General features: G+C 34.7%; 1 protein-coding gene and 1 pseudogene across 1 annotated transcript; both read left to right on the plus strand.

Annotated features, from left to right (window-relative positions):
• Nucleotides 1-244: 244 nt before the first annotated feature.
• LOC129238302 (nuclear pore complex protein Nup160 homolog) lies at nucleotides 245-1104 on the plus strand. Its single transcript, XM_054873345.1, has 4 exons — nucleotides 245-552; nucleotides 615-778; nucleotides 838-966; nucleotides 1027-1104. Exons 1-4 carry the CDS (start codon nucleotides 546-548, stop codon nucleotides 1102-1104), a joined length of 378 nt encoding a protein of 125 aa, XP_054729320.1. The 5' UTR covers nucleotides 245-545.
• Nucleotides 1105-9411: 8307 nt separating this feature from the next.
• Nucleotides 9412-10211, plus strand: LOC129238303 (uncharacterized; annotated as a pseudogene).
• The last annotated feature ends 1827 nt before the right edge of the window (nucleotides 10212-12038 follow it).

Consider the following 12038-nt stretch of genomic DNA (forward strand, 5'->3'; position numbering starts at 1 on the left):
ATTTGGTTGATAGAAGCGTGGAGGTTGAACTTCCAGAAGATGTGAAACGGTTTTTTTTTCAAATGTAGGATTTTCTTCCGCATACGCAATCTCAACAAACGGTTGAAAATTAAGAAAGCGAAACAGAGGATAATGGGCTACAAAAAGTTCATTAAAATTAATCTTTGAATGGTAAGCAGACCCCATTAAAGTAATGTTTTTAAATATGTTTTCTAATCCAATTCAATTTGTGTTTTAGGCTCAAATAAAGCAGCTGCTCAGTGAAGTATTAGCAGGTGAAAACACGAAAACTGTCCGTCGAATAACTACAGTATTTGAAAATTAAAACATCATACAAAGCATCATTTGCTGATTATCGAAAAGACGTACAAAGATTTATGAATGCGGGTCCACAAGAATTGGCAATAATTTTATCTGGTAGTGGTTTATATACTGCTGCATTGAAGCTGCTCACTGGCTTCGGATTATCACCTCTTCCCATATGGGTACGCCACATTACCAAGGAAAGCGCCCATGAAGCGTGAGCGTGGTCAAAAGAAAATGAAATGGCTGGTGAGCAAAAGCAGTTTCTATACAAACATTTTCTTTGCTTTATGATTTTTTCTATAATTTAGTTTTGCCTCATCGCAATAAAGCAACCAATATGGCCCGGTCACTGTTACAAAAACTCATTTATGATTATGAGTTAGAAAATTCTACTAGCGTACGTAAATATATAGCAAACAAGCTGCTAAGTCTCAACGCTTTTATACCGCAATGGCTATATAATGACTACAAGGTATGAAATTTGCTATAAAAACGTTTGATGCAATTTATTAAAAACATGCATACCAACAGTTGGCGAATTGTCCAGAGCTATTTTATTTGTTCGTCAAACATAATCCCTTAATTGAAGCTGCCGATTTACTACATGCACTGTTGGAAGCTAGAAGCGAATACTCAGTTTCAGATATCGAGTATAAGCAGGTATGCATAATAATAATTCGAATAATAGGCTTAAATAATAATTTATTTTTTATATCAAAGGAGCTCACAGATTTAGAGGACGTCATACAGACCTATATCGATACCACCCAGCGCACAGCAAATAAAATATCCAAATAAAATTCGTTTAATTCGAAGTTTTTTTGCGATATGTTTTTCTATTTTAAACTTTTCCGTGTCCAAACTTCACTCTCTACATTCAATTTCACCTTATGCATGCCCGTGGCAAATTCTGAAATATTATATGTATATATGTATTAATCATGATTCAATTATAGAAGGTTAGGTAAGTAGTGACAAGGGCGATTTGACACTCCCTTATTTTAGGGCTGCATTTACGAAGGATGGGAAAAAGGGAAAAATGTTTTCCCCTTCTTGCGCAAAGGTAGTAAAAAAGTACGTAAAGTAACTAATTAGTCCTGTAATAAGAGAAAAACAAGTATATTGGTTATTTAATCTACATTAAAACAAAACGACAGAAAAATTGTAGTTTTTTCTTTAAACAAATGTAATATTTATTTAGAATATTTTCGATGTTTATCTAACAACACAAGAGCACGCAGAAATATGTTTTGTTTCTTAAGTATGTGTTTTAAGTTAGTTCGTAGTTTTAAAATAAACATTAGTATATTTTTTATTACAAGTTTAGCAGTTTATAGTTTAAAGTTCGTTTACCTTAATACACTTGGCCCTAATATTAGTAAGTGTTGGGAAAATGTATTCATATGGTCTAAAACAAATATTTCATATATTGCTAATATAATTCATAAATTTACGTAAATCAAATGCAATGAGAAAAATTGCGGAAAGTGGCTCGTATGGGTGTTGGAACGCTGCTCTGATTCGAGCAGATATAGGGACGTTGAACTTGCGCAGAAATCGAAAACCTGTAAACCAGAAGTCTTAAAAATTGTTAACTTCAAATACATATATAACTACGACTTACGTCCCTTGTAGACAGAAAGTGCGAAGATTTGATCGTAGATCTACGTACAGCGTACTGTTCTAGACCCGGTATGGTATCGGCGGAGACAGCCAGTTCGGAAGCCAAGTCGACTTCAGAGGCACCAGCACCAGACACATAACGATCGTCACCATCACCACAGCACGCTCAATGTCATCCATGAAATTGTCCGAAGAATCACATACACGCGATGCTAGTAAACAAAATAAGCTTTTGTGTAGCTTTATTAAAAAGAAAACGACGCACAGAAGTCATCTATACGAACGTAAATGTACGTTTCATAACTGTTTTCACACACTTTTATTCCTGAAATAAATACTGACTTTTAGCATCTTTTATATGTTATATTATGCACTGCTATTCACCTGGGCTCCTATTTTCTTAATGATTTGTTAAGTTTTTTTATTCTTTGGTACGTGCGCATTTTGAAAAAAAGTTTTTTTATGTCCATGCTGGCACTTATATGTGAAGATAGTTTTAAAATTTGCTCCAAATAATTTGGAATATTTGAAATTTGGTCGCCATTCAAATTACGAAATACAGATTCCATCTGTTTTCTTAAATTTAGGAAATTTGTTGGTGGCTTTGTTAAAGCTCCCCTCGATAATTCGTCGATCCATGTAAACGTAGGCTCATTGGAAACATATTCCGTTAAGCCTAGTTTACGTACGATATAGCCTGCTATATATTCGTGGATTCGCAAGGGTACGGAAAACCATTTTTACACAAGTGGACATAGGCCCTTGGCCCAGCTGCGTGAAGAGCAATCGCGGAGGAAATGTCTTGCCAAGACCAGTGGACGTTCTTTTGCGGATCTACAATTTTTCTGATTTGTCCCTCCGTAAAAATTAATGATAATTTCGCTTTAAGTTTTTCGAACTCTGTGATTCGCATTCGCAATTCTTCAATTTGCATTTGAAGATCTGCCACACGACAATCTTCATAAGACCTAAAGCAAAAGATTAGCTTCAAGAGGTTTTTATTATTATATATAATTAATATTTACTCGGTTTGGGTCGAGGCATCGACAAATATGAAAGCAGTCACTTGAGTTTCATCCCATTCAGATAGGGTTTCCACTGCTATCGGTAACGCATTTCCTGATAACCTAACCCTTTTTGCATCTGAACCAGATGTATAGTCCATAGGTGAAAAATGCAAAGAGCAAATTTTCGAATATGGGTTTAAATCGACCCCGCACGATTTCGACCACATTTTTCTTTTCATTACGTTCGTTCGAACGTGGAACATCTTGATTGCTTCTTGAGTCCATGTTTTATGACACAAGGCGCAACTTGCTTTTGGCATAACTTTATTTAAATATTTCAACCAAAAGTTAAAATTGTTGCAATTCATATTTTTAATTAAATGATGTAAGAAAAAATACTTATAATGCGCATCGAGTTTTCTATTTTATTTCATGTTTTATTAGTCTTTTTATACTGACTACAAAATCTTAATGCATAATCTTATTTAAATATTAATATTAATTAATTAATTTATGCATAATCTTATTTAAATATTTTTAATTGAATGTGTTTTTGCGCGAATTATTAACAAAAAAATACATATAATAAAGGGTTTTCCTCTTTAAACTGAAATAAACATCCGATCATCTACATTAAAAATAGCATTTTTCTTTGAATATCAAAATAACACCTCCTATTGGAAAACCCTTTATAATTGTTCTCCAAAAAATATTAGAAATAGATAATTTACAAATACAATATTAAAACTTACGAGTATTTAACGATACAAACGCGTACGAATATTAGACACGGGGGTGCAGGTGCAGGAATGCTGAATTTGCTCAGAAATCAAAAATCTGCAAATCAAAAGTGCTAGAAATAGATAACTTGCAAATACAATGTTATAACTTACGTATATTTACAGGAAAACGATGCTGGAATTCTATAATGGTTATTTTGAAATACTGCACTTGCGCGTATATGAACACCTGCAAATAAAAGCTTTTAAAAACAATTTATTTACGATTTACGAATTTACTTACTTGAATGTTTCCAATTAAATAAACGGTTTTTAACGAATATGAATAAAGCAACATGTCAAAAATGGAAACAGTGTTGCCGACCAAATAATTTGCACCAAAAGTTTGGTTTTTACTACAATTCAAAAATTTTTTTGTGAAATAGGTACTTTTTTTTGTAAAGAAGCACCACGTTTTCAAATAAGGGAGCCGATATGTCAAGAGGGAGCGAGAAAGCTGCTTACTTACCTAACCTTCTATAATTGAATCATGTGTATTAATAAATAAAATACTGCAAACTCAGATGATTTCTTTCATATCCACAAGACCTTACAATTCACACATAAGCTACATACGAAATCTTCAATGAATTGTGGGAAATGTGGCGACTTTTTATTTTGTAACTATTTCCAGCGTACGTTTCACAAGCAAATCACACTGAAAGTGAACAGCTGATTTTGACTTGATGCTTGGACCAAAGGCAACAACAAATATTTGTAGGGTTTTACTCATGATTCCGTTATTAAAGGTTTGCTCACTTGTGACATTAGAATTTTGACACTCTCTTACAAAAGGTTGCATTTAAGAAGGGTGAGAAAGGGGGGAAAAATTAAGTTCCTCTTGATGATAATAGTAGCAAAAACGTACTTTTTCATTTAAATGGAAATAAGCTGCAAACGGTTTAAAACATAATTTAAAATTAATATTTGAATGTAAATAAGTTATTTTAAAATTCATTGTTCATGCACAATGTAAATCGAATTTCATATACCATATATATATGTACATATGTAGTGTATAAGCAAATATATGTTGCAAATAGGAGTTTTTAGCAGAATTTGTCTAATGAGAATTAAAACACAAAATAGTTAAAATAAATCCAATAATACAATTCAATTTTGACTGCGGTGCAATAGGCAAATAGGGTCGTAATAAATTATTTCATAGAAGAAGCAGATTCATCACAAATTTAATTGACTAAAAACACACTTTAACATACTTACGCCATACTAGACTACGTTTTATCTACGTAAATGTATAGTTTTGATACCCAAGTAAAAATTTTTCGTATGCTACTACCTACTTGAAAACAGACTGTACTGTATTTAAAGGGATTTTTTAAAAATGCCATTTATTACGCAATGATTTGTTTAAATGTTTAATTCGTTGGTACATTCTAGTTTTAAAGAAAAGCTTCTTGACGTCGACGCTGACATTTACGTGCTCCGAACACGCGATCAATTTTTCCAAATAGCTGTCGCAGTGCCGAACAGTTATCCCGTTAAAATTCTGGAATACAAGCTTCAATTGTTTTGTTGTGTTTAGAAATAGAAAACTGGTGCAAGGCTTGATTAAGCCTCCTCCGGACACTTCATCAACCCAAGTGAAGGTAGGCTCACTGGAAATGTGCTCTGTCAGTCCCAGCTTTCTTATGATGAAACCTGCAACATATTCAATGGCGTCCTCGTGGAGACTATCCAACTTTTCTCCCTGTTGAAGCTCGTTGGGAAATGCTAGCTCGCTGCAAAACGAGAATTCCTCCAATAACATCTCATCATCAGAAAGAAATCTTTTCAGACTCTCGACTGATGTATCACTCAGACGAAGCCATTCGGTTTCATCTGATTCGACGTTATCACGAGCAGCAAAACTTACAGTGTTGCGGGCTGCAATTAATTACATAATGATAAATGTACTTTTGTTCATAACGTATGTATTTTTAAAGCACTCTTACCTAGTAAGTGCTTCTGCAATCTATATTTGAAATGTATGGGGCTCGGATTGTCAAAAAGCCCACCTTTCGCGCGCATTGACCCAAAAAAATGCTCTATGATATCCTGGTTTAATCGATAGGTCAGGATATATTGAATGTCATAGTGGTCATCGACATATCTATACAAATCTCTGAGCGAGTTGTTGCTCATTAGCACACCCTTTTGAAAGGGTAGCATCGTTTTGCGTCCAAAAGCCCTTGTGATGTGCATACACGAATCCATTCTTTCCAAAAATGGTAGTTGGTGCAGCAAATCCATTCCGAAAGGCTTTTTTGTTGGCATGGATTGAAAATTTGTGAATTTCCGGTTGAATATGTCGAACCAGTCATTCACAATCGATATGAACTCAGCTGTTTCGATCGCATTGTAAATATCATGCCCTAATGCATAACAACTTCTGATAGCACTTGCAGTGCTGTTCGAAAACAACTGAGCAGCCAACTTGACCTTCTGACGACCAGCGTGGTGCACTGTGAGATGTTCCTCCGATATTTTGTACCCTATTGAAGCGTCTGAAGTCGATGTTAACGTTAGCAACTGTGCTATTGTTCAGAAATTTATCTTTATAAATATATCCTGTGTCAAGGAATTGATTCCGAATCAGCTTAAGCAAATGTGGCACGTCAGCAAACACAAAAATTTTACCGCCTGTTGCTATATTTGAAAACCACGTTTGCTCTAAATAAGAGATCTAATTATAGCGCATTATAACAAGTATTTATGAACTTTAGCATACCAACTGACACGCTCAACTCTTTCTATAACGATTGGTTACTTGCACCCATATCCGATACCATTCCTACGACAGTGAAACCAGACTCGTGAATTTTTTGTACTAAATTGCCCAAGATGCATTTTGTGATTTTGCAGTCGTACGCACAGAAGACTGGCTGCTTCCAAGAGGACTTAAGTCCACGTGCAATCACAACTTGAACGTAGTTGCACGGGCGTCGAATGGTATCGTCGCCGGATCGTATTCATATATTGCTTCGACTTTCATTTCATCGAAACAAATTATGCACAGCCTATCATCAACAGATGCTTTCTTCGCTCTTCGCATTATATTAAGGGAAAAGTTCAAGACTCCATCGTCTACCTTTACCTTTAGGAGCCATCTTCGAAAGGTCGATTCTCCTGGAAATGGATACCCATTCTTGCACAAGTGCACGGCTGCATGTAGAGAAATAGCGGAAGAAATATCGTTCCAAGTCCGGTGAACGTTTTTGTCGCCATCTCTTAATTTACGCACCTGTCCTTCCGTAAAAATGAACTGCACACTAGTTTCGAGCTTCTGATATTGAGCGAGTTTGTTTTTATGTATCTCTACTTCTGCTTCAAGAAATGATACTCGACAATCTTCATATGATTTAGAGTACAAACTTCATTTATTAAAAAAAGCATGCTGTGAAATTAAATTATATTAATATTTACTCGGTTTGGGTTAAAACATCCACGAATTTGGAAGAATTATTATTTAATTCATTCCAACTACAAATACTTTCAGCAGCAATGGGTCAAGCACATCTTCAGATAATTTCAACCGTTTCCGATTCGCCCCAGATACAAAATCCTCTGCAGTAAAATGTAGCGAGCAAAGTTTTGAAGCAAGCTGCAATTCGACACCGCAGGACTCGGACTATTTTTTTCTTTTTATTGCGTCTTGCGGAACATGGAACATACTGACATTGATTTGAACTTACGTGTTTGTGTTTGCATATCGCACTTGCAAAACGGTTGTGCTGCACTCTGGCAGGAAAACGGTTACAAACAGATTCACTTAACACTGTTAAGCACGGAATGAGTGGCTCTGTAAACGGGCAGTTGGAAACCTCTAAACGAAAAGGTTCACTCTTTATATAATTTCAAAGTCTATTGGCCATTGGTTTGAACTTACGTGTTTGTGTTTGTATGACGCAGGAAAACTATTAAAAACAGCTTCAGTTGCAAGCAAGCACAGGAAAAGGCTCAAATCAGCACGGAAATAACCTAATGAATGTAAAATTATAATTTATTTATTAAATAATATGAACTTACTAAAATACTTACTCAAATTCACGAATTCAGAAATTCAAATGTCAGCGAATTCGAAGAAATCAAATAGCAATGATGCCAACGGTTATGTTTGTTCTACAAATTTTGCTTTTGCTCCACTTTTACTTACAATATCTTGAGTTAGCAACACAGTTTCTTGCTAAGGGAGCCGATTTGTCAAGAGAGAACGAGAAAGCTGTTTACTGAGCAAACCTTTAATAATTGAATCATGGGTTTTACTTACATATATGTGGTTGCTGTCACCTATAATAAATTCGCCTTGGTTCACAATAGGCAACAACAAGGTTGGCTTTTTCGTGTGCTCCCGCGGTCAGTACAGACAAATATCTCCCGTGTCGCAGACACTTGGATTGAGAACGCGCGATTGTGTCTTTCGCGGATATTTTATTTCATGTTTTGCTTCAGATACCGCACACCCCATGAAACTGTGTAGTGGGAGCTTAATATGTATATGGACTGGTCTGTCCCTTCATCACGAACGATTTCTGACTCGTTTGGCTTCTGCAGGGAGGCTCTGGTATGGTATCAGTAGGACCATCAAGAACTTCAACGGAATTGGTGGAATCGCAAAAATTGTCCAAATTGATTAAAGTACATTTGGAAAAAGGAAATATAACAAAGGTGATTTGGCTTAGGTAATTTTTGGGTACTTGGGATGATTGAGGGTGTGAAGGGAGACCTTCATTTGGAGTTATGGCTGAACAACGTTTGATCCGCAGAGGTTCTAATAGCTCTGCGAAAAAACAATATTTTCACCCGCGGCGCTTTTTTATTTTTAAATCTATAAGAAATATATATATTTAAAATTGTAAAATTAGGTTTACATAAATTTAATTTTTAATTTTTAAAATTTTGTTTAAGTAAATTAAATTTTTAATTTAGTAATTTAGAAGTTTTACGCAAAAATACTGTGGACAGCATAGACGGTCTAATATCCGGTTATTTTATTTATTTATTTTTTGAAGCGCCGTCGAAGGCCGCCTACGCAGAAAGGAGTTTTACACAAAAACACTAAAATTTCTCCCATCTTACTCGACCCTACTGGGAATGCATCCTTGCATTTTCGAAAAACGGTAATTTTTACTTTCATTTTGTTTTGCATTTTCGTGTTTTCCATTTACCGTTGTCATTTTAAAACGTGTTGAAAGTTTTCCATATTTACAAGGTTTGTGATTACTGTGATAAAAATTATATTTAATAATACAAAATGAGTCAAGTGGAAGCAGGTAATTTATTTTTTATACGAGTAAAACATATAAAGTTTCATGTATTGTATTATATTTATATACTTTTAAGATGATAATATACCTTCCACAAGCAGTGGAAGCACTTTTCAAGAAGCAGCACTTTCCAAAAGCAATATTCTTACTGTTGCTGAAATAAAGCAGTGATGGAATTTTGCTAAAGTAATAAGGAGATTGGGGACAACGGAGCAGTGCGTTCAATTTGCGGAGGATAACGGTCTCATTCTGCGGTCGAAATTGTGTCCAACACATAAGACACAGATGGCGTTTCATCTGAGGGGCAACAGCTCACTGAGCAATTTTCGGTGCAGAAAATTGTCATGCCGAACTAAATCTGGGGTATCTAGAGCGAGGGGGACTTGGTTTGAGAATGCCAAGATTTCGCTCCCCCATATTTTTCATATTATGTATTGGTGTGCACATCATTGGTCAAATGCCACGACGAGGGAAGAAAATTTCATCGAGGGCTCCTGCTTGTCTACCGAAACAATAACTGACTGGTACAGTTATTGCCGTGCGGCCGTTGTATCATATCAGGTTGACAAGCAGGAGTCCAAAGGAAAAATAGGAGGACCCGGTAAAATTGTACAAATAGACGAAAGCAAATTCGGCAAAAGAAAGTACAATAAAGGTAAATTTTGTATGCCTGCAATTTAAAACATTTTATTAATTAAAATATTTCTGTTGTTAATTAAGGGAGAAGAGTGGAAGACCATTGGGTTCTCGGCATGATAGAGAGCGGCAGCGATGATCTAAGGCTGGAGGTATGTCCGGACAACGTGCGTTCGGCGGAGGTGCTCATACCTTTGATTAAAAAGCATGTTGCGGTTGGTACAACAGTCCACACGGATTATTGGAAAGCGTACGACTGCCTTCGCGATCATGGGTATGAACAGCTGAAAGTAAACCACAGCGACCCGGACAATCCGTTTGTGTCGAACGATGGCATTCATACTCAGAGAATAGAATCGCTATGGAGAGTCGTAAAACGTTTTTTCAAAAGAACAACTACAACAATCCAAGCAACTTTGCCGATATTATTGTAGAGTATCTTTGGCGAAAGTCAATAACTAAAAATCATGATGATGCCTTTGCAAAGCTGATTGATGTGATCAAATATAGTTACAAACCAAAACATTTAGTCTTTTTATTCATTTATTCTTTTACGGTATTTACGTATTTCTTGCTTCTTAGGTTTCGTTTAAGAAAAGTTAAAATTTTTTAATTATTCTGATTTATAACAAAAAAAAAATAACGAAACAACAAAGCGGCACCACAAACAAGCGCCTATGCATATGCAATGTAAATGGGCACCTCTGCCCTCTGTCAACCCATAGTCTCAATAGTTTTTTGGTCGATGTACATATGTACTATATTGTGGTTGGATAGCAAAAAAAAGCTTGAATATTTTTACAAAAAAATTGTACACCCCTAAAATATACAATATTTTAGATGCATGCGAAAATAGAATTTTTCCTGCACGCGGCTTTTGTTTTTTTTTTTTTTTCGTTCGTTCATTAGCGTGGTTTTCATAATTACAACGATTAAAAAGTTCGATTCAAATTGACTGACCAGGCCAATGGCACGTGTAATGCTTGTTTTTAATGAGAAAGATAAAATTTATACATTTGTTTAAATTTGCACTTAAGAAATTTCGGCACAAATGAAAGTTTAAAATTAATTGTAAGTAAATATATTATTTTAAATTGTCATTATTTAAAAAAATCAATCGAAGTAAAGTGTCGTATGTTAGGCCGAAAACAAATTTATATCATAAAGTTCTATTAGTTTGGAATTTGGCGCTAGACTGGGTTTACTGCACTGAGTCCGAAGAATTTGGTATCAACAGTGAAGCATGGTGGCGGCAATGTAATGGTTTGGGGAGCTGTTGCTGCATCTGCATCTGGAGTTGGAAGATTAACATACATATGTAGTATTTATTGAAGGTAATATGGATCGTTATAAATACAAATCACTTTTGGAAATCAATCTGAAATCTTCGTTGGATGATTTGGAGCTTGGTCCAGGTGGGATCTTTCAACAGGATAACGATCCAAAGCCCACAGCACACATTGTGAAGGATTTGCTGCCTTACCATGCACAGTGGGACAAAAAAAGTGCCCGTGGACAAATGAGGATAGAGGTCACAATTTTTCTTCTTTTTTAACTCTTTTTTTTTAACTTAAAGCTGATAAAATTACGCATAACGCCACCGTTTTTGTTTTTTGAAAAAAAAAAAAATTTTTAATAATTTAATTAATGTTCAAATTGAAAAGAAAATTTTTTCCACTTTATACAAGTATATTTTCTTGTAAAATAATATTATTGTCTTAAGGAAGCTTAAAATATTTAAAACAATTATTCACAAATAAATTTTGATATTGGTTGCATTGTTAAAAAATTTATTACATTTGTTATAAACAAATAAGTGGACAAAAGCTGTTTTGCTCGAATTATGAATATTTAATTATTGAATTCAGTTGGATTTTCAATTTTTTTAGTCTAACAGTGATTGTGAATGAAACTAATTACACAGTGCGACATCAAAAATCAAACCGCACTGGACCTTTTTTTTCTGAAAATATACCTATTCAATAGCAAAACCCTCGCTGGGTTTTTAAAAGTTAGCTCGATTTTTTTTTTTATTGCGTTTTGAAGTTTTCTATTTTCATGAGATTTTGGAGTTTTACCTGTACGCTAAATTTGACTTATAAATCGACCTTTGTTGGATTTAATCGATTTATTTTGTCATAGCTTGATGCAGAAATTTCGTACATGTACAAATAAACTTATTTTGAGAAGAACCTATATCTCAATACGCAATTTTGAATACCAAAATTTCGAAAAATTGTATGTTTTTACCATTTTTTACTGTAATTATGAAAATAATTTTATACGTAACCACCCGTTATACACATTTTCAGATTTTTCTATTTTTGCTAGTATTTTTTCCAGATACGGTTTTCCAATAAATATTGGATGTAACAAAATGTGATCGTGAGTAGTGAAAAGCAAGATTGGTCTCACAAGAC

Source organism: Anastrepha obliqua, chromosome 2 (assembly GCF_027943255.1).
Source record: "Anastrepha obliqua isolate idAnaObli1 chromosome 2, idAnaObli1_1.0, whole genome shotgun sequence".
Classification (NCBI taxonomy): domain Eukaryota; kingdom Metazoa; phylum Arthropoda; class Insecta; order Diptera; family Tephritidae; genus Anastrepha; species Anastrepha obliqua.

Bases quoted from the DNA above. Each gene is read 5' to 3' on its own strand.
- LOC129238302 (XM_054873345.1), top strand. The intron at 779-837 runs GTATGAAATTTG...GCATACCAACAG, and splicing joins GGCTATATAATGACTACAAG to TTGGCGAATTGTCCAGAGCT. The intron at 967-1,026 runs GTATGCATAATA...TTTATATCAAAG, and splicing joins CAGATATCGAGTATAAGCAG to GAGCTCACAGATTTAGAGGA.